The sequence below is a fragment of the Pongo abelii genome, chromosome 16, assembly GCF_028885655.2.
Source record: "Pongo abelii isolate AG06213 chromosome 16, NHGRI_mPonAbe1-v2.0_pri, whole genome shotgun sequence".
Classification (NCBI taxonomy): Eukaryota; Metazoa; Chordata; class Mammalia; order Primates; family Hominidae; genus Pongo; species Pongo abelii.
The window spans coordinates 64,980,433-65,003,587 of record NC_072001.2 but is presented as its reverse complement, the minus strand read 5'-3'; the positions used below and the strand labels follow the sequence as shown (position 1 = coordinate 65,003,587).

The following is a 23,155-nucleotide window of genomic DNA, read 5'->3' as shown; positions in this document are numbered from 1 at the left end:
GTTTTTGTACCAGTACTGTGCTGTTTGGGTTACTGTAGCTTTATAGTATAGTATAAAGTCAGGTAATGTGATGCCTCAGCTTTGTTCTTTTTGCTTGAGATTGCTTTAGTTATTTGGGTTCTTTTTTGGTTCCATATGAATTTCAGAATAGTTTTTTCTAGTTCTGTGAAAAATGACACTGGTCGTTTGATAGGAATAACACTGAATCTATAGATTGCTTTGAGAAGTATAGCCATTTTAACAATATTGATTCTTCCAATCCATGAGCATGGAATGTTTTTCCATTTGTCTGTGTCATCTGTGATTTCTTTCAGCAGCGTTTTCTAGTTCTCTTTCTAAAGATCCTTCACCTCCTTGGTTAGATATATTTCTAGGTCCTTTTTTTTTTTTTGATGGCTATTGTAAACAGGATTGCGTTCTTCATTTGGCTCTCAGCTTGGATGTTATTGGTGTAGAGAAATGCTACTGATTTTTATACATTGATTTTGTATCCTGAAACTTTACCAAAGTTGTATGTCAGTTCCAGGAGCCTTTTGGTGGAGTCCGTAGGGTTTCCCATGTGCAGAATCTCAGGATTCCTTAAAAGCATGCATTTCTACTTAAACCGTCATGTTTACTTTTCTAGAGAGTAATTAACTTGGAGGTGGGTGCCAGGGAGTTTAGGTTGCTTTTGTAATATTAATGGATGTACACCAAGAATATTGCTTCTAAGAATGATCTTATCCTCATTGGGAAAAATTTTTCTGTTTTTTGTTGAACTTGAGATGAAATACATTTTATTATAAATAAATTTTGACTCTTACTAATGATTATATAATTACAGGATTGTAGACAATTAACTGTCTTTCCTCATGCTGAGTACATAAAAAAAAAAGCCTCATCAGAAATAAGCCGGCAGAAGCTTAGTTTCTAAGACTAAACTTTATTGCTGTGACCTAGCAGTACAGAATTGAACCCACTTTTGGAGAAGTACAGTACTGTCCTTCTCCCTTTCATTTAAATTTGAATTTAAAATAACCAACATTCTTAATAAAAAGGAGATTTTTAAAAGAACTGTTGCAAAAATTTGTCATGAGAATAAAATAATTCTCAATTATTTTATATTTTATAAAATGAAAAATATTTTATAAAATGAAAGAAAGAGCTCTATCTTCCTAGAGTAACTATTGTTAATAGCTCAGAATGTATGTTTCTAGACTTTACCCTCTCCATATACAAAATCATAAATAACATCTCTTTTATATTACTTTTTTATTTAGTTTTTAAAGTAAATGCTTTTTAAAGTTTTTTCTTTTAAAAATAAATACCTTTTTTCCCCTAAATATCTGTCTCTTCCAACAGAACTTCCTCAACAATTTCCAAACTGCTAAAGAAGCTTTGAGCACAGCCACAGTCCAGGCTGCAGAAAGAGCTGCTTCCAGCATGAAAGATTTGGCTCAAAAGAGTTTCCGCCTTTTGATGGATATTAATTTGAAAGCACCAGTTATTATTATTCCTCAGTCTTCAGTATCACCTAATGCTGTTATAGCAGATCTGGGTTTAATCAGAATTGAAAACAAGTTTAGCTTGGTTCCTATGGAACATTATTCTCTTCCTCCAGTCATTGATAAAATGAACATCGAACTCACTCAGTTGAAGCTGTCAAGGTATAAATGTGTAATCTAATTGTGTATTGCTTACTAGAAATAGGATTTTCATACTATTTTTGCCCAAGGTAAAATTTTGTAATGATTTGTGGTTTTCATTCCTAATTTCTTCTAATTATGAAACCTTGACCATTGGCTTCTTGGTCAGTGGTTAATAGTCATGTATGTGCCTCATAGAGTCTGTATTTTCCCTTATACATTTATAATATGATTTTTTTCATTCTATAAAAATTAGCTATTATAAAATTATAGTTTACTTGATACTTAATTTAAATTTTTTATTTTTCTCACTTTGCACATAGCTATTTCCTTTTTTTTTTTTTGGTGGGAAAAAACTTCCTAATATATAAAATTTAAGATTTATTTCTCATTTTCAAACCTTGTCACATTTGGGAATTTTCAGTGAGTTATCTAAAGGATTAGTGAATCGAAATGGGACAGTGTTGGCTGTATTGAGTGACAAGAGCATTTATTTGGTTATGCAAATGGTTGTTGGCAGGCAAGCTGGAATGACTATTACCATATGTTCATTTAACTTTTAGATTAGTTGAGTTTCCCCCTTGAGTCTGGAGAAGTACCAATAACATATTAAGGGCTAAGTGTAAGATTACTTTCTTTATCTTGCAGTTTTAGGAGGATGTAACATTTGTTTGCATGACAGTAAACTATTTGCTGTATCAAACAGCCTTTGTGAAAAATAGTAAATAATGCAGTAGTCATAGTGTATGAAAATTATGTCTTTGAAATCAGTGTTATGTAGGTTTGGTTTTGGATAGCTCTCCATATAAACTTTATGTATTGTGATTTAGATTGATTTTAAAAATGTGAAAAGAAGTGTGTTCTAGAAGACTTCTGATAGCAGCCTTTAGCCTTTATGAAATGCTGTGGGGAAACTGTTACACAGTAGGATAGTCCTCATTTTAAAATGTAAATTTGAAGTAAAAAATAAATTCTTGTTTTTCTTTCAGAACTATTTTGCAGGCTAGCTTGCCACAAAATGACATTGAAATTTTAAAACCAGTCAACATGCTTTTGTCCATACAGCGAAACTTAGCAGCAGCATGGTATGTGCAAATTCCAGGGATGGAGATAAAAGGAAAACTAAAACCTATGCAGGTAAGTAGCTGGTATATAATATATGAAAATTTCTTGATAGGCTTTTATCATTGATCATAGTGCAGTTCTAGTGGATATCAGAATGTAGTACTTGCTACATTATTGATGAAGCTAAACCAGTTTTCTCTTAGTGAGCATTTGTCTGTTGTATGTATACTTTTGCCTAAGTAATAAATTGAATAAACTGGATTTTGTTTCCTATTCAAAAATAACAAAAATAAATAAATAAAAAATATGCAAATGAAATCATCCTTGTTTCCCTCACTTTTCTTTGTTTTCATTTTAGTTAGATATTTGGTAAAACCAGCAAGGAGTCTGAGATAAAATCTGTTGGCCTGTATTAAAAATATTGTTCTTAATTTTGGAAAATTCTGTTAAAGTTTTAATGCAGTTAAATTGTAAGACAATGCAAAGTGATATTCAGACACTGCATTCAAAGCACCTTAGTATTTTTTAATGTGTAGAGGGCCTGTTTTAATTAGAAAGGTGGTATCATTTTGAATAGGCAAATGTGTATATTTGCTAAGCATATAAATACACCATTATTTTTAATAGTGTAGTTTGTAGAGGCCCTGTTTTGATTAGAAAGATGATACCATTTTGAATAGGCAAATGTGTATATTTGATAAGTATATAAATACAACTTTTTTTTTTTTTTTTGAGACGGAGTCTCGCTCTGTGGCCTAGGCTGGAGTGCAGTGGTGTGATCTAGTCTCACTATGACCTCCGCTACCCGGGTTCAAGCAATTCTCCTGCCTCAGCCTCCTGAGTAGCAGTGATTACAGGCACCCGCCATCCACTCGGCTAATTTTTGTATTTTTAGTAGAGACAGGGTTTCACCAGGTTGGCCAGGCTGGTCTCGAACTCCTAACCTTAGGTGATCCACCCTCCTCGGCCTCCCAAAGTGCTGGGACTACAGGAGTGAGTCACTGTGCTCGGCCGCAGCATTATTTTTAATAGTGTAGTTAGCAGGTTGCATATCAGCTCAGAGGAGGAGGTGAGACTGGTTGAAGGTAGTTATGGAAGTATAGGAATCCTGTGATTATTGTGTGCCTATGTGTGAAGCTGTTGAAACCAAACAGCTGAGGATGGGATAGGGGTGAGAGAGAATAAACAAAACCAAACAAAAATTTAGTAGTTTAATAGGTTTTCATACCTGTGATTATTTCAGAGTTGGTTCTAACATAAAATAGGAAGGATCAAAGGAGCAGAGTTCTACTAGGGAAGAACTTAAAATTGAAGCTTATTGTAGAAATGAAGGGTTTCTGTTCATATACTAGTGGATATATTGCATGAAGAACAATTATTAAATTTTGTTTGGGCATTCATAGGGTAGCCTTTATTCCAGAGTATGGGTACCTTCTTTTAATTTCTGTCTTTCTGCTAAGAGATTAGATCCCAGGACTAATATTTGGCTCTCCCTTTCAAAGATTAGATCCCAGGACTAATATATTACAATCCCTTTCAAAGATTTTGTGGTTATAGGTTTGTTGAAAGCATAAGTAAAACCTGAATGTCTGTTGGTAGCAGAACATGGGTAAAATTATGGTATCTTCATATAATGGATGTTGTAAAGCAGATAAAGTGAGTGAAATAGAACTATATCAAAACTGATATATCTTGAACATAAAAATGAAAAAAGTGAGTTGCAAAATGATGGTACAGTTCTATCAGTTTTATATTATTTCAGATTTTCAACAGGCAATATAATACTATTATACATTGTTTATAAGAGGTGTAGTAGTGATAACTTTAAGAAAAGTATTCATGGAAATAATCTCTAAATTAGGCTGGTGTCTTTCTCTAAAGACGAAAGGAGAAGGGAATAGGGTCTCAGAGAAGTACATGCGGGGCTTCTGCTATATCTGTAATGAGAAACAAGATCTGAAGGAAATATTGCAACTTGTTAAGATTTGACAAAGCCAGGTGGTAGATTCACAGGGGAATATTATAGTATTCTCTGTCCTTTTCCTTTATGCTTTTTAAAGTATTTTAGAAGAAACAAGAAAAAAAAGTAACATCTGATACTTTAGCATCAAAGTATTATAATTACTTTAACCAAAAGGATCCTTATTAACTCAGGAATGCAGCAACAGTGGATGAGGCCACCATTGCCTAATTTGTCGCTGTTCCAGGTCTCTCTAAACACCCCTCTTTGGTCATAGTCTATATAGTTTTCCTGGGCCTGGGATGCAGCCAAGAAAGGGTGTCAGGCAGGTGACACCGGCAAGTTGTTTCCCTGGTCTGGGCTGCAGCTAAAAAAGGGTATTAGGCAGGTGATACCTACAAGTTGTTTTGGGTGGATCAGTTTGACGATTTTTAAAGAACTGTGGGGCTGCCTTTCAAAATTGTCCTTCATAGTTTTTTTTTTTTTTTTTTTTTTTTTCCCCATAGCAAAGTGAAAGAGGGGTGAACTTAGTTGCCCTTCAGGAAGCTGTGGTAATCTTGGTTGGTATGAGAAGTGGGACGGGATATACAAGGAAATTCTAAGGTGTTAAAATTACACCTGTTGTATGAGGCCTGGAGCTTAGGACAAGCCATAAATCCCTGTTCATTATCTTGTACTTAAATAGCTCGTATTTTCATTTAAAGTGGGAACTAGGTAATTTCTCTGGTGGTAGGGACCTAATTTGGGGGACATAGGGTACTGTGGTATTCAGAGATTTGCTATGCATGTATGCATGCATGCATGCATACATACATGCTTGTGTGAATTTGTAAGTACTTGAAACAGGCCTTTGGAGCCACTGTGTCTTACATAAGGTAGAAGGATAAGAAGCTTCAAAGAAAGTACTGGTTTAATGGATTTTAGCAGCCAGTAGCAGCTTCGTTTGTTTTAGTTGCTTTATCTTGTTCTGCAGCCATCTGTGAGAAAGTTGGTATTAAGCCTGTTTTAGAGATTAAGAAACTTGAGTTAAGGACGTTAAGAAACTTTGCAGACAAGACAGCTCGAAAGTGGTAGTTGATACAGATCTGCCTGACTCAAAGCCCTGGCTCTTTTTCTTTTTGCTACACATACCCTTTTATGAAGGTAAGAGATAAGATGCTACCTTCCTATTTTTTGTTCTTTAAACATTCTTTGTAGATACATTTGTTATTGTTCTAAGTGGTCTTATTCTTGATAAGTTAAACAAATGTTTTATATATGTCCAGATGCATATGTACTGAGATTAAGAGCTACGTAGCAGGAGAGCATCTTTTTACTTTTTGGTAGAGACTAGAAACTGATCAATACTCGTCCTGTATTTAGTTTCAAGGGGAGTAAATAATATAGAAGAAGGAACTGGCACTGGATGAGATGAGAGAGAGACAGAATGGAGATGGGAAGATAGGGAAAGGGGACAGATAGGCACAGGTCCAGGAACAGGAAGATGTAGTGACAGATAAGCCATAGAGAGTGTTGGAGTGCCAGAGGCAGGGGCCTGGATATGGGTGAAGGCAGAAGTGTGTGTACACACAGTAAACAAGGTGAAATACTTTTCTTCTGGTATTTATAGTCCTAACTCTAATTCTCTTCTTTTTAAGTAGATGAACAATTAATTTGAAAGACCACAAATTGAGATATAGATATGATAGTCTGCATTTTTTTAATTACTTATAGTTAACAAATTGTTGGTGGTTTCTAGGTTGCTCTCAGTGAAGATGACTTGACAGTTTTAATGAAAATTTTGCTGGAAAATCTTGGAGAAGCTTCCTCACAACCAAGCCCTACACAGTCTGTGCAGGAGGCTGTAAAAGTGAGAAAAGTTGATGTTTCAAGTGGACCTGACCATCTCAAAGGTATAAATTGATGATATTTACTTTATGGAGAAAAAATTAGTGTTAATGTCATATTTATATTTAGTATTTTTCTAGTTGTCCAGCACAATGTGGTATGCACTAATTCAGTATTGTACTACTTACTGTGGAAATTCGGCTGGGGCTGGGAGGTATGTCTGTTGTCTGCTACAGGGGGAAGGGTCACTTGTTGTTGGCATGGTGCTTGTTTACCCTTTACTTGTGAATGCTAAATTTTCTGAATTCACTGGGCACTGAAGTGTGGCGTATCTTGAGAGAAGAATCAAACTAGATAGGCAGTGTAGTAAGGTCCCAAAATAATTAAGAGAGAAAAGGACCTTGGTATCACATATTATACTTAGGTGATTGAACTATGAGAAAGGAAGGTATTCTTGTAACAGCTTTATTTATCTGGACTTATTGGAGCGTTATGTTTCAAATACAGATCATTAATTTGAACCTATTAAAAGCAGTGAACCTTTTGAATTCAGCCATTTTTAAATAATTTTTCTAAAATACAAGGTTTCTTTTTGATTTCTTAAACAGATTATATTAAATATAATTTCACTCTTTTTTCATAATTTAAAGCCATTGATGTGAATATGATGTTTTATTAGACTGTAAATATGTTAATATTTTCATGGCTAAAAAGAGATGAAGTACCCCTTGCCCATATAATAAATGGTCCCAGCTGCTGTGCTTTTCTAATGCTCTTATACCATCAGCTATTACTTCAAATGACAGTAGTTGGTAAAACTACCAGTTGATATACCATATCAACACTGCTTCTCCTATAGTTAGGCTAGGTGTGTTTTGAAATCACACAAACAAATGACTAGAACAGTGTGCAAGGTTTCTGGTTTCCGTGGATAGTTTTAAGTATTGCATAAGCTTGTTGAGGTCAACATCTCCCCAGGTGACGTTTGTGCCACCATACAGACAAATGCTAGATAAACAGGCTGTTGTTATAGTTTGACAGGAACTATGTAGAGATGAATAAACTATTAACAGGCAAGCCTTATGTGATTAATGATCTCATTATGTTCAGCCGTGATCACAATCACGTATCTGGTTCTTGCTATATGGACACCGTGTCACTTGGGAAAATTTATGAATGCAAATGGAAGCTGCAAAGATGATGAAAATTAGAATATAAATTATTTCTAAGAAAAATAGAATTTTCTAACTTGGAGAAGGCTTACGTGGTTAAAGTTATGCAGTATTTGTTTTTCCAGTAACTTGTAAGAACAGACTGTTCTATAGAATGCCAAAAAATTAGAGTCAATATTGCAAAAGATTATATAATCAGTCCATAAGAGTGATTGAAAGCAAGATCTATTCAGTCCGTATGATTTATCTAAAGATGAGGGAAAAGACTACCTTACTTCCTGAAGTCTCATTTGTCTCAAAATTCCAAAGCACCCACTCCTTTCCCCTGCATCATATGTGAACTCTGTTTGATTTTGCTATTGAGTTATATTCTGTTCTTCTTATAAAGATAACGGATTGGGTAATATAGGTAATTAAAGATAATGAGGCCGGGCGCGGTGGCTCATGCCTGTAATCCCAGCACTTTGGGAGGCCGAGGCGGGCGGATCACGAGGTCAGGAGATCGAGACCTCACTGGCCAACAAGGTGAAACCCCATCTCTACTAAAAACACAAAAAAATTAGCCGAGCGTGGTGGCGGGCGCCTGTAGTCCCAGCTACTTGGGAGGCTGAGGCAGGAGATTGGCGTGAACCTGGGAGGCAGAGCTTGCAATGAGCCGAGATCGCGCCACCGCACTCCAGCCTGGGCAACAGAGCGAGACTCCGTCTCAAAAAAATATATAAATAAATAAAAATAAATAAAGTTAGTGAGAGGTGCATTAGGCTAGCAGAGAATGTTTTACTAGCTGTCTAATATAAGGCAAAGTATTGGACTGTTCTGAGTCTCCAATTTCATAATGTCTTGAAAATGGCTTGTAGCCAGTTAGGTGTAAGTGCCTTGAAAATTAAGGCCTCCTCTTTAAAAAAATGTTTTTAACATAGTCTGCCTGTGCCTGTTTGCACATATATGCTAAATATATATGGAATAGTCACTGCCATTTTTAAAATTTAACAGTTGGAATGTAATTGCCATTTTTATTAATTGTCTCAATATGATTTACAGAATCCCAGAAAGCATCATATAAATTTAGAATAAGAAATTATCTCATATTTAAAAATATTTGTAAAATTATGTACCTACTTAAAAGCTTTTAAATTTTCACCATTAGAACAAGAAGATTGGACAGACTCAAAGCTCTCTGTGAACCAGACTGTCAGTCTCCAATTTGACTTTCACTTTGAATCTCTTTCCATTATCCTTTATAACAATGATATCAACCAGGTATGTAATACATTTATGTAATTAGAAATAAATCCTTAGCTCTTGATAGTCAGTTTTAGAGTGTTGGCTTTTTTTTTGTGTGGGACTTTTCATTAAAACATTTAATATGTCTATAAAATTCTATTTGGCCTACAGAATATGCATTGGTCCTGCCCTCTTTCTTCACTTTGTTAGTGTTTCTGATCTTCCAAGGCTAAGGCAAAGTACTCAGGGTTTTATTTCTTTCCAAGTAATATCAGCACCAAACACATTTTGATTTATTACCAATAGAAGAATTTTATATATGAGTGATTAATTATATGTACAGTTTTATCACATAGCTATATATATATGTATATGTAACGACTTAGGAATAATTTAGTAGTGACTTTGGAGACTTACCTGATTATTTTTAAATTCATGATTATCCTTGATATATAAGCATTAATTGTGTTTCTATTGAATAAATGATATATGTAGTAGATTATGTATTAAGGATACTAATTAAAGAATTGAAGAACCAAGGTCTTATGCCATGATGATTTGAACTAAATAATATATCAATGGTATTTTAGAGAGCTATTTTTTATTATGCTGATATTTCCTTCCAGTAAATATTTTTAATTATATTATGTCATACATTAATACCTATAATACATATGGCATATTTGAATATCCATATTCCATATTGATTATAGATTCAACAGTGAGCATATACCCTAATTGGGCAGTGAGCAATATACTCAAATGGACATTAACAACAGATACAGATTATGGGTATTATATCTGTTAATGTCCATTTATATGAAATATGTTCATTCATATTTCATTTTATTTACTACAAATTATGCAATAGTCATACATTTTACTATTGAATTTTTGGCTTGTATCTGTCATTTATGCAACGAACTGCCTTATTTTCTAATGTTTAATGCTCATTACAACATCAGAAAATGACCTTACCGAAAATGAACAGTTAAATTCATTCTTCATTTTACTTGGTACCATCATTCTGCTGGTTCTGCAGTCTTAAAATCTTGATGTCTACTTTTATTTCATTGTTCGTATACCTTTCTTATTCATTGAGATGCTGAGTACTGTCAGGTTTTTCTTTGAATAAACATTTACTTTTTTCTATCAATTCTCACTGCTGCTTTATTTGAGACTCTTCTTACACTTGTAGTACTGCAATGACTTCCTTGTTTGATTTTTTACCTTTCATCCATCCTAGATACTGGCACAACTTCAGTTTCCTAAACGAATCTCATGTAGCCATTTCCATCTTCCCTTTCCACTAATAAACATTGTGTTATATAATCTGAATTTCATCTTATGGAAAGAAATTCAGTGGCTCCAAATTGTCTACATCAGGAAACCATATCAGTAATCCTATCAGGAAACATTAGTGTGTTGTGATCAGTAGATGTGTCTCAGGTCATTTCTATTAATGGTTACAGAATAAAAGTTTGTGAATTATTTCCATTTTCATAAGTTAAAAGCATTCAAAGCTTGCCAGTAATAATGTCATTCTGACCCAATTGCATCAACATACTATCTTGAGTGAGAGAAGGGGTGGAGTTCTAACCAGTGTGCCGATGATTGCACATACCCAGCACCCCTATTATCAATGCCAGGGTCTCTAGTAAGCAATGGTGTTGGATGTTCATCACTTCCCTGAAGGTTTTTGTTGATTGGCTGGGTTTTTTTTTTTTTTTCCTAAATCTGGGCATACTGAGAGAATTTGGAATTATATGTTATGGTAGAATAAAGATTGAGGTCCATTTTTCTATACATGAAAATTTAAATATTTAGTTTGGGATTTGAGACTTTGATTAGGCCTCTGTATTTCTTTCTAGTTTTTTCCCTACCATTCTTTAATCGGAGTATCCAAGCTCAGTCACCCTGTATCCTATGTCCTCAAGCATCTTGAATTGTTTGTTCATGTTTTTTCTTCATGTAGAGTGTCTTCTGCCACCCTCTTAGCCTATCTGATCCCACTCAGCCTCTGAGGCTCTATTAAGTTCTCACCTTCTTCATGAATTTTCCCCAGCCATAATGATCTCTTCAACCTCTCTGAGCTTTTACTATTTATACTCTTTACCTAACCACTAAATGGCTTTTGTGAAATGTGAGAAGATATAAATATGAATGAATAAAATACTGTATGTCACAAAATATTTAATCATTTACAACTAATAGCATCTTCTTGTGATGTTCCTTTTAGTGTATTTCTATTTTGTTTTCTCAAGGAATTAGGGTATATGCTCACTCACATCATCTACCATGCCTTACTCTTTCTTGTAAACCTCATAAATCTTATCACTGTTTTTTAATGGAAGAGCTCATTAAATATTTATTATTAGAGGCAGGGCGCAGTGGCTTATGCCTGTAATCCCAGCACTTTGGGAGGCTGAGGTGGGCGGATCATGAGGTCAGGAGTTCAAGATCAGCTTGGCCAAGATGGTGAAACCCCATCTCTACTAAAAATACAAAAAAAAATTAGCCAGGCATGGTGGTGGGCGCCTGTAATCCCAGCTACTCGGGAGGCTGAGGTGGAGAATTGCTACGCAGGAGGTGGAGGATACAGTGAGCCGAGATCGTGCCACTGCACTCCAGCCTGGGCGACAGAGCGAAACTCCATCTCAAAAAAAAAAAAAAAAAAAAATTTATTAGATTAATTGATTAATTGACAGAACTCTTTCCTAATTATTTTTATTTGCATTAAACTGTAAATCAGATAAATTTTTCTATACTAATCATTGTTGGATATTCACACATGTATATATTTATTTGTGTGTACAGGTATACTCACAAACATGCATATTCTCTGTTCCATTCAGATGTTTTAGCACTCATACTTTTAAAATTCATGAGATCAGTTTGCCTTTAAGCTTTGAATTAAGTAATATGTTTAAAAGTAATTATATAATATTTGAAGATAATTGATTCTTTTGCTTGAAAAATGTACCATAGGAATCTGGAGTTGCATTTCATAATGACAGTTTCCAGCTTGGTGAACTCAGACTACATCTTATGGCCTCCTCAGGGAAGATGTTTAAGGATGGCTCAGTGAATGTCAGCGTTAAACTTAAGACATGCACCCTTGATGATCTCAGAGAAGGAATTGAGAGAGCAACATCGAGGTTTGTCAGCTCTCAATTTGCTATACATGGCTGCCAGGCATTGCTAGGCTAGGGATCATCAAAAAAAGATCTCTGTCTTTTGGTCATACTTCCTGATTTGAATTGCATTAAGAAGTAGTGCTAATTTCAGATTCAGCTGCTTTAAAGGTTAAGTTAAAGGGAAGTTTAATAATAAAATGGAGTAACATCTTTAGAATGGGAACTGAGAGAAAATGAGTTTTAATAGTTAAATCCACATGGGGTGATATATTTGGTGATATATTTTTCTAAATTCTTCCCAGTAGGCAGAATTTTGTTATAAAAAGCCTTCAAGCTATGGATTTTTCCTTCGTCATGTTTATTTTGATCATGTCTTTTTAAAACAGTTATGCAAAATTTCTTTCAAAGTTTTAATAGAAATAGAATCTCTAGCGCATTCACATCATTAAGCCATTTTTGAAAGGGTGACTTATATTAGCTCATTCTAAAGTGGGAAATATGTAATTTTCAATAGCCTAATTATGTTTTTATTTTTCTCAAGTAATGAGACATAATATTTTGTATCTGATTTTTTTGTTGTTGTTTTTGAGAAAAACTATGTTGCTACTTAAACTTGGACTCCATTGAATACATATGGGATACTTGTGAGCCCTTTGTTTTTCTGAGAGATGAATAAATGAGGAAAGAGTGCTGTCATGCACCCAGCTTTTCTAGTTTGCAAATTTTGTGTCTGGAGTAGCTGTCCACAGCTCTCCAGGAAAGGGTGATAAATGCTATCATCTGTTAGGTAGCCTGCTTTTTCCAGTTCATGGGAGGACATAGGGGAACTATAGTTGAGCACACTTGATAAACACTTGATGATTTGAGTTGTATTGAATACTTTCGGACTCAAATTTTCGTAGGATGATCTTTGAAGATAAATTCCTTCAGGGAGATTTTAGTTCATAAATAATAATAAAAGGCTGCCTTTATTTTGTGTGACTACACTGATTTGTTTTGTTAATTGCCCAAATTCCTTTCTGGCCATTATTGGTTTGTTTCTTTAGTATGGCATTATAATGTAATACTCAAAAATTGCATTATAATGCAATAACATATAGAATTGCATTATAAGTATAAAATATTCAGTAATTGCTTAATAACGTATATGTTGCTTTGGAGATTAGTAGTCTTGTTTACTAATGGATAAATTAGATTCTAGTTAATGTTGACCTGTTTTCTATACAGATTAGAAACTGAAAGGTGAAAGAAAGATTATCAAGGTATATAGGAAATTCTTCATCTTTTTTATTGTTTTAGCAAGAATAAAATAATGAATAGCATATTTTTTTTTCAGAATGATTGACAGAAAGAATGACCAAGATAACAACAGTTCTATGATTGATATAAGTTACAAACAAGACAAAAATGGAAGTCAAATTGATGCTGTTCTTGACAAGCTGTATGTATGTGCCAGTGTGGAATTTCTGATGACCGTGGCAGATTTCTTTATCAAAGCTGTGCCTCAGAGTCCAGAAAATGTGGCAAAAGAAACACAGATTTTACCAAGACAGACTGCCACGGGGAAGGTCAAGATAGAGAAAGGTTAGCAGAATTTATCTGTCATAGATGACAACTTGTATATTTTGACAAGAATTACAAACCAGAAAAAAGAGAAATGAAAAATTTAAGAATGTAAAATTAGTCTTTTAGATTTAAACATATTCTATATAAAAACTTTAGCTTTTTAGTTTTTTAAAACATTTTAAGAAATGTTTTAAAATGAAAACATTTTTAAGAGAGAGAGGTACAGTAGACATTGGACCAATGGCCAGGAAACTCCGCTGGTTCCAACTGTGCCATGAACATTTCTTTACTGATCCAGAAATGAAGTTAATTTGGGTCAGTGGTTAGTGGTCTGTTTTATAGGTGAGGAATCTTATTCAAAGAAAACATGTTGAGAATTCTAGCACATTGAAGAACAATTGAAAATATTAAAGCAGAACATGGGGACTTTGGAGGACCCAGCAGGACTTCCCTAGATGTCGCTTTAACTCCTTAAACTCTGTGGAAGAGTTTGCAGATGTCTGGTCTAGGTGTATGCTGAATCCACTTTCAGCTCTACTTCTTTTATTCCAGCATTATCCAGTAGATCAGTGATTTTCTTTATTTTCTTTCCCTTTTTTTTCTTTCCTTTTCTCTCCTCTCCTCTTCTCTCCTCTCTCCTCCTCTCTCCTTTTTTTTAAAAATTTTTTTTATATTTTTAAAATTTTTTTGAGATGGGCTCTCACTCTATCATCCAGGCTGGAGTGCAGTGGTATGATCTTGGCTTACTGTAATTTTCACCTCCTGAGGTGGGCTCAAGCAATTCTCCCACCTCAGCCTCCTGAGTAGCTTGGGTCCACAGTTGTGCACCACCACACCTGGTATTTTTTGTTTTTTTGGTAGACGTGGGGCTTCGCCATGTTGCCCAGGCTGGTCTCAAACTCCTAGGCTCAAACAATCCACCCGCCTCTGCCTCCCCAAGTGCTGTGGATTACACCTTGCCCCTGCCAGATCAGTGACTTTTCTATGTTAAATTATAAATGTCTAAGGTCAGATATTTTTCTCTCTAATGTATAACCTAGATTGGAAAACTAATATGTCCTGGTAACAATGCTATTTTTAAAATTTACCTTTAATGTTTTTTAAATAGTGATCATATCTGATATCGCTATATTTATATATGCATTCAATATATTTGTAGTATAGATTATATGACATTGACTATGGACTTTTGGGTGAAATTGAAAGAAACAACTAATAATAATCTATTTTATCAGGGTCTCTTTTCCTCTTCCTGATATTCTTCTTTCCAGTTTTCCCCTTCTTGCCCCTGCAATATAATATATACTTATGCCTGTGTACATGCACATTCTTTAATTCTGATAAAAAGAACTTCAAAACAGGATTATTCTTTTTTTTATTACTATTATACTTTAAGTTTTAGGGTACATGTGCACAGCGTGCAGGTTTGTTACATATGTATACCTGTGCCATGTTGGTGTGCTGCACCCATTAACTCGTCATTTAGCATTAGGTATATCTCCTAATGCTATCCCTCCCCCCTCCCCCCACCCCACAACAGTCCCCAGTGTGTGGTGTTCCCCTTCCTGTGTCCATGTGTTCTCATCGTTCAATTCCCACCTATGAGTGAGAACATGCAGTGTTTGGTTTTTTGTCCTTGCGATGGTTTGCTGAGAATGATGGTTTCCAGCTTCATCCATGTCCCTACAAAGGACATGAACTCATCATTTTTTATGGCTGCATAGTACTCCATGGTGTATATGTGCCACATTTTCTTAATCCAGTCTATCATTGTTGGACATTTGGGTTGGTTCCAAGTCTTTGCTATTGTGAATAGTGCCACAATAAACATACGTGTGCATGTGTCTTTATAGCAGCATGATTTATAATCCTTTGGGTATGTACCCAGTAATGGGATGGCTGGGTCAAATGGTATTTCTAGTTCTAGATCCCTGAGGAATCACCACACCGACTTCCACAATGGTTGAACTAGTTTACAGTCCCACCAACAGTGTAAAAGTGTAAAACAGGATTATTCTTGCTAGGTCAAAGTGGTAATGGTATTCTTGGGACAGGGATCAGATTGCTTTATCTTGCTCAATCTGCATTTGTTAATAATCATTTAATAATTAGTATTAACCAATTAATATTGTCAGTTTCACCATATCTGTTATAGAAAAACATTGAGAACAACTTAACAACTTGTAGATAACATGTAGTCAAATGAAAAGACTTACCTTAAACTTTTCTGGTTCCTGTTGTTTGTTCCTTCAGATGACTCTGTTAGACCAAATATGACTTTAAAGGCCAAGATCACAGATCCAGAAGTGGTATTTGTTGCCAGCCTGACAAAGGCTGATGCTCCTGCTCTGACAGCCTCGTTTCAGTGTAACCTTTCTCTGTCAACATCCAAACTCGAACAGATGATGGAAGCTTCTGTGAGAGATCTGAAAGTGCTCGCTTGCCCTTTTCTCAGAGAAAAGAGAGGGAAAAACATTACAACAGTAAGAATTACCTTGTGTCCTCATCTTGGGTTGAAGAATGGCAGAAACGGTTGATTCATAGAATCCTAGAATATGAGAGCTCTGCAGGGACTTTAGAGATTATTTATTGTGAACTTGGGGTTTTACATATAAAGATATTGAATTCCAAAGATGTTAAATGACTTAGCCATGGCTGCTAGTGACAGAACTGGGGACTACCTCCCGAATGGTTTTATTTTCATTATACCATCTTCTGTTGAGTAGTATTTGAATTTTAGTACAAATTAATATTCTTTTTCAACTGTTTCTTTTGTTCACCATAGTATACCTAATTAATGAATGAGTGAATATTTAGGCTTAGAATGACAAAATTAAATTGGAGTCACCTCGCCAAAAGCGATGGTGTTCTGCTGTTATTAAAAGTGAATGTCAATTATGTTTTCACATTATTATCGAAACATATGATTTTAGTCAGTTAATTACCACACCAATTATTTTCTAGTATTGATAATTTTATGGTGAGAGAATCATTATATTATGTGACTAATTTGCAGTGGTATTTTAAATGTAAAAAATTTGTGGACAAAGTGACTTGCTAAAGAAAGTATGAAGTCTATACTTTATCATGAAATATTCTTTGACAGGATCATCTTTATACATGTCACCAAAAGTTTATATCAATTAGCTCTTCCTAATTCTTTCTCTTTTAGAGACAAGGGTCTCACTTCGTCACCTAGCCTGTAGTGCAATAATGCCATCTTAGCTCACTACAGCCTCAAACTACTGGGCTCAAATAATCCTTCTGCCTCAGCCTCCTGAGTAGCTAGGACTACTAGCCGGCTAGTTTTTTTTTTTAATTAATTTTTTGTAGAGAAGGGGTCTTGCTATATTGTGCAGGCTGGTCTTGAACTCGTGGCCTCAAGCAATCCCCCTACCTTGGCCTGCCAAAGTGCCGGGATTATAGGTATGCACTACCATACCTGGCCTCATCCTATTTTTTAAGAAACGGCAATTGTGCCGTACTAATTGCTCCATTCAGTTCAGGTACAAGCCTATTTATTCGTTTCTTTAATGATATATAAGAATATAGGCTTCACAATTTGAAGAATTGACTTTTATTCTAATAAAGGCCTTACATGATATTTCAGACTGACCTGTCAAGCATCTGGAAACTACCTTACCAGAGTCTTTAGCTCACTTTTATAGATATTTCAAAGGTATATTTTATAGAGGCCATAGTTTAAAAACTATTTTAGCAGAAAGAAACATTTTAAACAGTAAATCTGCTTTATTACTTAAGGATTTAGCATGATGAAATTCATCAGAACTGCTTAAAGTGATTTTCCAGTGTTCACAGATTTCTCATAGTTCAGAAGAGTCTTCACAACAGAGTCTCAGCTAATTTATTTTTGCTTTTTTGCTTTTAGTATAATAGCAGGCTGTAGTTAAAGATCCCAAGTTAAGTAAGACATGGTTCTTGTAAGTGTGTGTTATGTATATAATGGATCTATGGAAATGTGAATTTCATTTATCTGTTTATAGGTCTTGCAGCCCTGTTCTTTATTTATGGAAAAATGTACATGGGCTTCAGGAAAACAAAATATAAATATTATGGTTAAAGAATTTATAATTAAGGTTAGTACTTACCATATTCTTTGAGTGAAAATTCTTATTTTTCTTCACAACATTGCATATTTGCAGTTGAGACAGTATCTTTTGATGTCTCTCATAACTCAAGCATTGTGCTAGTCACATATTCAGTAATCAGTAATTTCTAACATTAAAGTATATTTTTCTTTAATGCAAATGTTTGTTTCTATTTTCTGTAAAAGAGTACTTTTTAATATCTACAAATGATCGGGGTAGTTTTTCTCTATTCTATTTGCATGCGTGTGTTGGGGAGGTTGAGTTGGAGGAGGGAAGAGATATGGGGTGGGAAGAGAAGGGAAGAAAGGATGGAGAGAAGAGGTTGTTATTACTTTATTTGTAATAAGTTCTTTTTAGGCTTTTATTTGATGTATAAGTTGATTGAATTTAACAGCTATATGATTTGGCTTCAAATATTTATAATGACAGATGTACACTAGAAATAATTATTAGAGTTTACCGTTTTATTCTCTACATTTAAAGTACTGAAAAACAATAATTGTTTTCCAGTGGCATTCAGGTTCTTTAAGTATACCTCGTGCCCAGTCACGAATAGAAGATATAGAATACTTTCTGCAATCTATTTCTCTGTTTGCACAAAGGATACAAAAATGAGTCCTTTTTTGGTTAATTGCTTAATTTTTGGTTAATTGGTTAATGCCAGTAATAGTAGTAGCTTTACTTATATAGGTCCGTGACCAACAGTGATTGAACTAAGGCTCAAACTCATTTCATTTGAAGTACCATGTAAATATCAATTTAGTTTTTTCTCAATATTTTAAAATACTGGATAGTCTTAGAATGTATATTGTTAATGGATTTACTTTTAAAAATATATAAAGTAGTAAATGAGGGAAAAACTCCTCAAATTTGCAAGTATTTTAAGGCACTAGGTTAGGTGCTGGTGAGACTTTACATTCTTTGTATATAAATTTATGATTGATTCAACAAACATTTTTGAGCTTTTACTGTGTATTAAAAAAATGTCCTTTACAAGGCATTGGGGATATGTAGACCCTGCTGTCAAAAAACTTAATGACATATGCGGGAGAAAGAAAGAAATCAGTGATTACAACTTTCAGTGCTAGAGGCATGGCCAAGATGCAGTTGGGAGCACAGGCATGGGGCCTTTAATTCAGATCAGGACATCAGGGAAAGCTATGTAGAAGCAGGACTATTTGATTTGAGTTTTGAAGGGAGATTAAATAGATAGGGAGCATGGAAAGGTTTATCCAGACAGAACTGATAATATGCACAAAGGCAGAGGTGTGAAAAAATCCTTTAAGACTTAGAGGGGTGGTCACATATGGCTGGAGAGAATGGTGTGGTGGAGTTGTAAGACTGGAAGCATTAATTATAAGTGACGTTAATAAGACAAGGAAAAAAAGTTGACAAGTTAGGAAAGCAATACATACTAGATCTTGCTTTTGATGATATAATTATATCACTTTACATTTTAAGTAAGGATTGTGAGAAGTGAACAATAAAGGAGTACAGTTAACTTATTTAACCTAGTATTTCTCAAACTTTGGGAGAATCCTGGCTAGCTGGTTGAATAGGCACTAGGCCACAAAGAGCTTTGCACAAGAGAGTTTGAATTTTATCTTGTGGGATAAAAAAGTATGAAGATTTTAAACATAAGAATGACATACTCAGATTTGGTTTGTAGAAAAATTATGCTGGTGGCAGTGTGGAGGGTAGGCTGAGAGGGCGTTGGACATAGAAGATATCATCAGTGTAGAACTAAGGCACAGTAATAGCAAGTGAGGGAAGTGAGCAAAGAAAGGCACTATCCAAAGATAATAAGAGGTAGGATTTGCAGATCTTGGGGTAAGTCAAAGGAGAGCTGTGATTTTGAGTCTTCCAGTTTTAATAAGGCAAATGTATATCTTTTTCTTCCTTTTTTTTTTTAAGAAGTTCTTGTTGCATACCGATATTTATGTGTATCTTGACAAGGATCACACACTTTGGCTTAGTTAGTGTAGCTGTTTTTAAAATGAAGAATTTGTTTACATTTCTGTACTTGTCTATTCACATAACACTATTTTGCTCTGAATTGATCAGCTTAACTTTAGATTTTGACTACTGACATATAACGTTAGTTATTTAATTCCAGATAACCTGAGTAGAAGTCAGTGTTGCATGATTACTTGGCTTGACACATAATTTTGTGTTCTCTCTTGTTTTTCTTGGTTACGAATTTATTCAAAATTTAAATTAGTTACTTTAATTTAAAATTAAAATTTGTTTAATTTAAAAATGTCACTTATAATTAATGTATGTCACTTAAAATCATGTATGTATATATTCTCATCTGGGAAAGAATTTATTATAAGTATTTTTCTGCTTTCTTTTTTAAAGATTTCACCCATAATTCTTAATACTGTGTTGACAATCATGGCTGCATTGTCTCCAAAAACAAAAGAAGATGAATCCAAAGATACATCTAAGGAAATGGAAAATCTTTGGGGTATCAAATCAATTAATGATTATAACACTTGGTTTCTTGGTGTTGACCCGGCAACAGAAGTAACGGAAAGTTTCAAAGACATTGAACATTCACTGATAGAGGAAAATTGTGGTGTTGTTGTAGAATCCATTCAAGTTACCTTAGAATGTGGCCTTGGACATCGAACTGTACCTTTATTATTGGCAGAGTCTAAGTTTTCAGGAAATATTAAAAATTGGACTTCTCTAATGGCTGCTGCTGCTGACATGACACTACAGGTATGGCCACATCACTTAATACCTTCAGAGACAACTTCTTGAAAGTGCAATTTTGGAATTAAGATATACACTTTTCTTGTTTGTACATGGCCACCATGAGTACATATGTGAATAGATAGTGTATTCTGACATTTAATTTGTCGATGTATTGTTTTTTGATAATTATTTTTTAAAGATTGATTTGCTAAATAATTTGTGACAATAGAGTAAGAGAGTAAAGGAAAATACACTCTATATATTGTTAGATAGGTTTTGAAAATGGCTAATGATATATAACATTAATTACTTAATAATTTTCCTGTTGGTTACAGAAATATGTAATTAAAGCCAAAGGACCGTCTTATAATTTTGTGTGTGTCTTTCCAGGTGCACTATTACAATGAGATCCATGCTGTCTGGGAGCCACTGATTGAGAGAGTGGAGGGGAAGAGACAATGGAATTTAAGGCTTGATGTAAGGAAATCTTAAAATATCTTTGGATAGAATGATACTATGCATATTCATTCATAGTTTTTTTTCAGTGATTCTTAAGATGTGGTCTAGGATCCTTGAAGCCCTTTTAAGGGCTCTGTCCATGAGGTCAGAACTCTTTTCATATATCATTTTCATTCTCATTCTCTCACGAGTGTATAGTGGAGTTTTCCAGAGACTACACGAATGTGATATTGCAACAGATTGAATGCAGAACAGAACCGAGAATTTATCTGTCTTCCCTTAAGGCAGGCAGTAAAGAGATATGCGTATGTTCCTCTTCTCACTGTATTTTTAAAAGTTATTTTTGATTCAAAATGTTATTTATATTAGCATGTAATTTTTATTTTTAAATGAATTTTTAATTTTTTTCAGTTTTAATTGTTAATAGAGTACATATTGGTAGATACAACATAAATGAAGCTCTTTAGTATACTCAGTGATTTTTAAGGGTGAGACCAGAATATTTGAGAATTGTTAATGAACTCTTGTGTGTTATCTTTTTATGTTATTTTTTGAGAACACCTCAGAAACCTAGATACTGAAGCACATTTTTCTTGATTAAAAGGAACTTGAGTCATATATTGTTAAGAAATTGTCATAGCATACTTCTTTGGGGCAGCCTTACTAAGGAGTCAGGCACTGAAACTGACTCCACATATTCTTTTGTTAAAGATAAGTCACTTAACCTGTGTTCCAATTTCCTCTCAATAAAGAAGTAATATTTTTCTGACCTGCCTTTCTCTGGCATAGGGAGGCTAACAAAGAATGTTTTACGAGGCTTTTGAAATACTACTAGAACAAAAGCTGATGGAATCTGATGGCTAGTTAAGTGTTTATTATGTTAATATTACTTATTTGAAGGTGTTATTGGTTTAAAAAATAGAAGGAGAGAAACATTTCCAGGTGGCACCTCTATTAGGGATCAATTTAGACTTCAGGGTCCTCTTAGATTGCTCGTCAACACATAATCACCAGTTGGTTGACACTGGATAAATAGCTATGCTCTGAGGAATGCATAAGAGACAAATATTGTAGCTGGCTTTGAGTAATTTCATGGCATAATTCTAAACTTTTCCCCATGCTTGGACTATACCCTGAAAGAATGAATGCTGATCTCCATGAAATCAAAGTGAAGCATGGTATATTTTTGAAAATAAGACTTTTGCGAAGCATTACTATAAAGCGATCAGTTTAGGAGAACTGAACTCCAGCATTTTTATTTTATTATCAACTGGCTAATAATTTAAATTTGCTATGTTATTTTTCTTCATAGGTAAAGAAGAACCCAGTTCAGGATAAAAGTTTGCTGCCAGGAGATGATTTTATTCCTGAGCCACAAATGGCAATTCATATTTCTTCAGGAAATACAATGAATATAACAATATCCAAAAGTTGTCTTAATGTTTTCAACAATTTAGCAAAAGTATGTCTGAATCTTGCTTAGAATATTTCAAGTGGAATTTTAAAATGAAACATATAATTTTTTTGTCATCAAAATTAGTTTCCAAAAAATGTGTAATTATGGTATAGGTTTTGGAAAGAATGTATGTTTTTTCAAAAATTTTACTGTGATGATATGTTCCTTTTCAGGGTTTTTCAGAGGGCACTGCTTCTACTTTTGACTACTCTTTAAAGGACAGAGCTCCTTTTACGGTAAAAAATGCTGTAGGTGTTCCCATTAAGGTGAAGCCCAATTGTAATCTCAGAGTAATGGGCTTCCCTGAGAAAAGTGATATTTTTGATGTTGCTGCTGGCCAGAATTTGGAACTGGAATATGCCAGCATGGTACCTTCAAGTCAAGGGAACCTATCTATATTGAGCCGTCAAGAAAGCTCCTTCTTCACTGTGACCATTGGTAGGCTATATTTGTTTTCCTTAAGGATATCCTAGCAGTTGTTGGTGTGGGCTTATTTTTGATAAAATGTGAAAAAACATTTTGCTGCAGATATCTGGAGATACAACATTTGAAACATATAATTGCTAACCTCTTGTTTCTTGTTTTCTAAACTTGAGAAAATTAAACTTTATTGATTTAAGAAAACTTTACAAAACTAGATTATTTTTGTGCCCTTAATGTATATATTATATAATATATATATTATTATATATATAATGTGTTTTTAAAAAGATAGGAGTTTAATGAGGAGAGAAAATAGCTATATTCAGAAGTCTTACAGTATTGACACTGTGACAAAGGAAAAGATTGTTGCTATATGATTGAAAGAATAAGTTGGATTTTGTTTTTATATTCAAAACCCCAAGCAAAATT

The 23,155-nt window shown here is 34.3% G+C and overlaps 1 protein-coding gene across 6 annotated transcripts in view; it reads left to right on the top strand.

Moving 5' to 3' along the window:
- Positions 1 to 23,155, top strand: part of VPS13C (vacuolar protein sorting 13 homolog C) — a 199,812-nt gene that overhangs the window by 110,534 nt on the left and 66,123 nt on the right. For all 6 annotated transcript variants that reach the window (XM_002825516.4, XM_054531580.2, XM_054531581.2 and 3 more), the window contains 12 exons: positions 1,342 to 1,646; positions 2,615 to 2,762; positions 6,389 to 6,542; positions 8,797 to 8,909; positions 11,862 to 12,031; positions 13,347 to 13,594; positions 15,830 to 16,059; positions 17,581 to 17,673; positions 20,047 to 20,412; positions 20,779 to 20,865; positions 22,160 to 22,309; positions 22,477 to 22,741. In XM_002825516.4, coding sequence (XP_002825562.2) covers positions 1,342 to 1,646; positions 2,615 to 2,762; positions 6,389 to 6,542; positions 8,797 to 8,909; positions 11,862 to 12,031; positions 13,347 to 13,594; positions 15,830 to 16,059; positions 17,581 to 17,673; positions 20,047 to 20,412; positions 20,779 to 20,865; positions 22,160 to 22,309; positions 22,477 to 22,741 — 2,329 coding nt within the window. The remainder of the gene's footprint in view (positions 1 to 1,341; positions 1,647 to 2,614; positions 2,763 to 6,388; positions 6,543 to 8,796; positions 8,910 to 11,861; positions 12,032 to 13,346; positions 13,595 to 15,829; positions 16,060 to 17,580; positions 17,674 to 20,046; positions 20,413 to 20,778; positions 20,866 to 22,159; positions 22,310 to 22,476; positions 22,742 to 23,155) is intronic.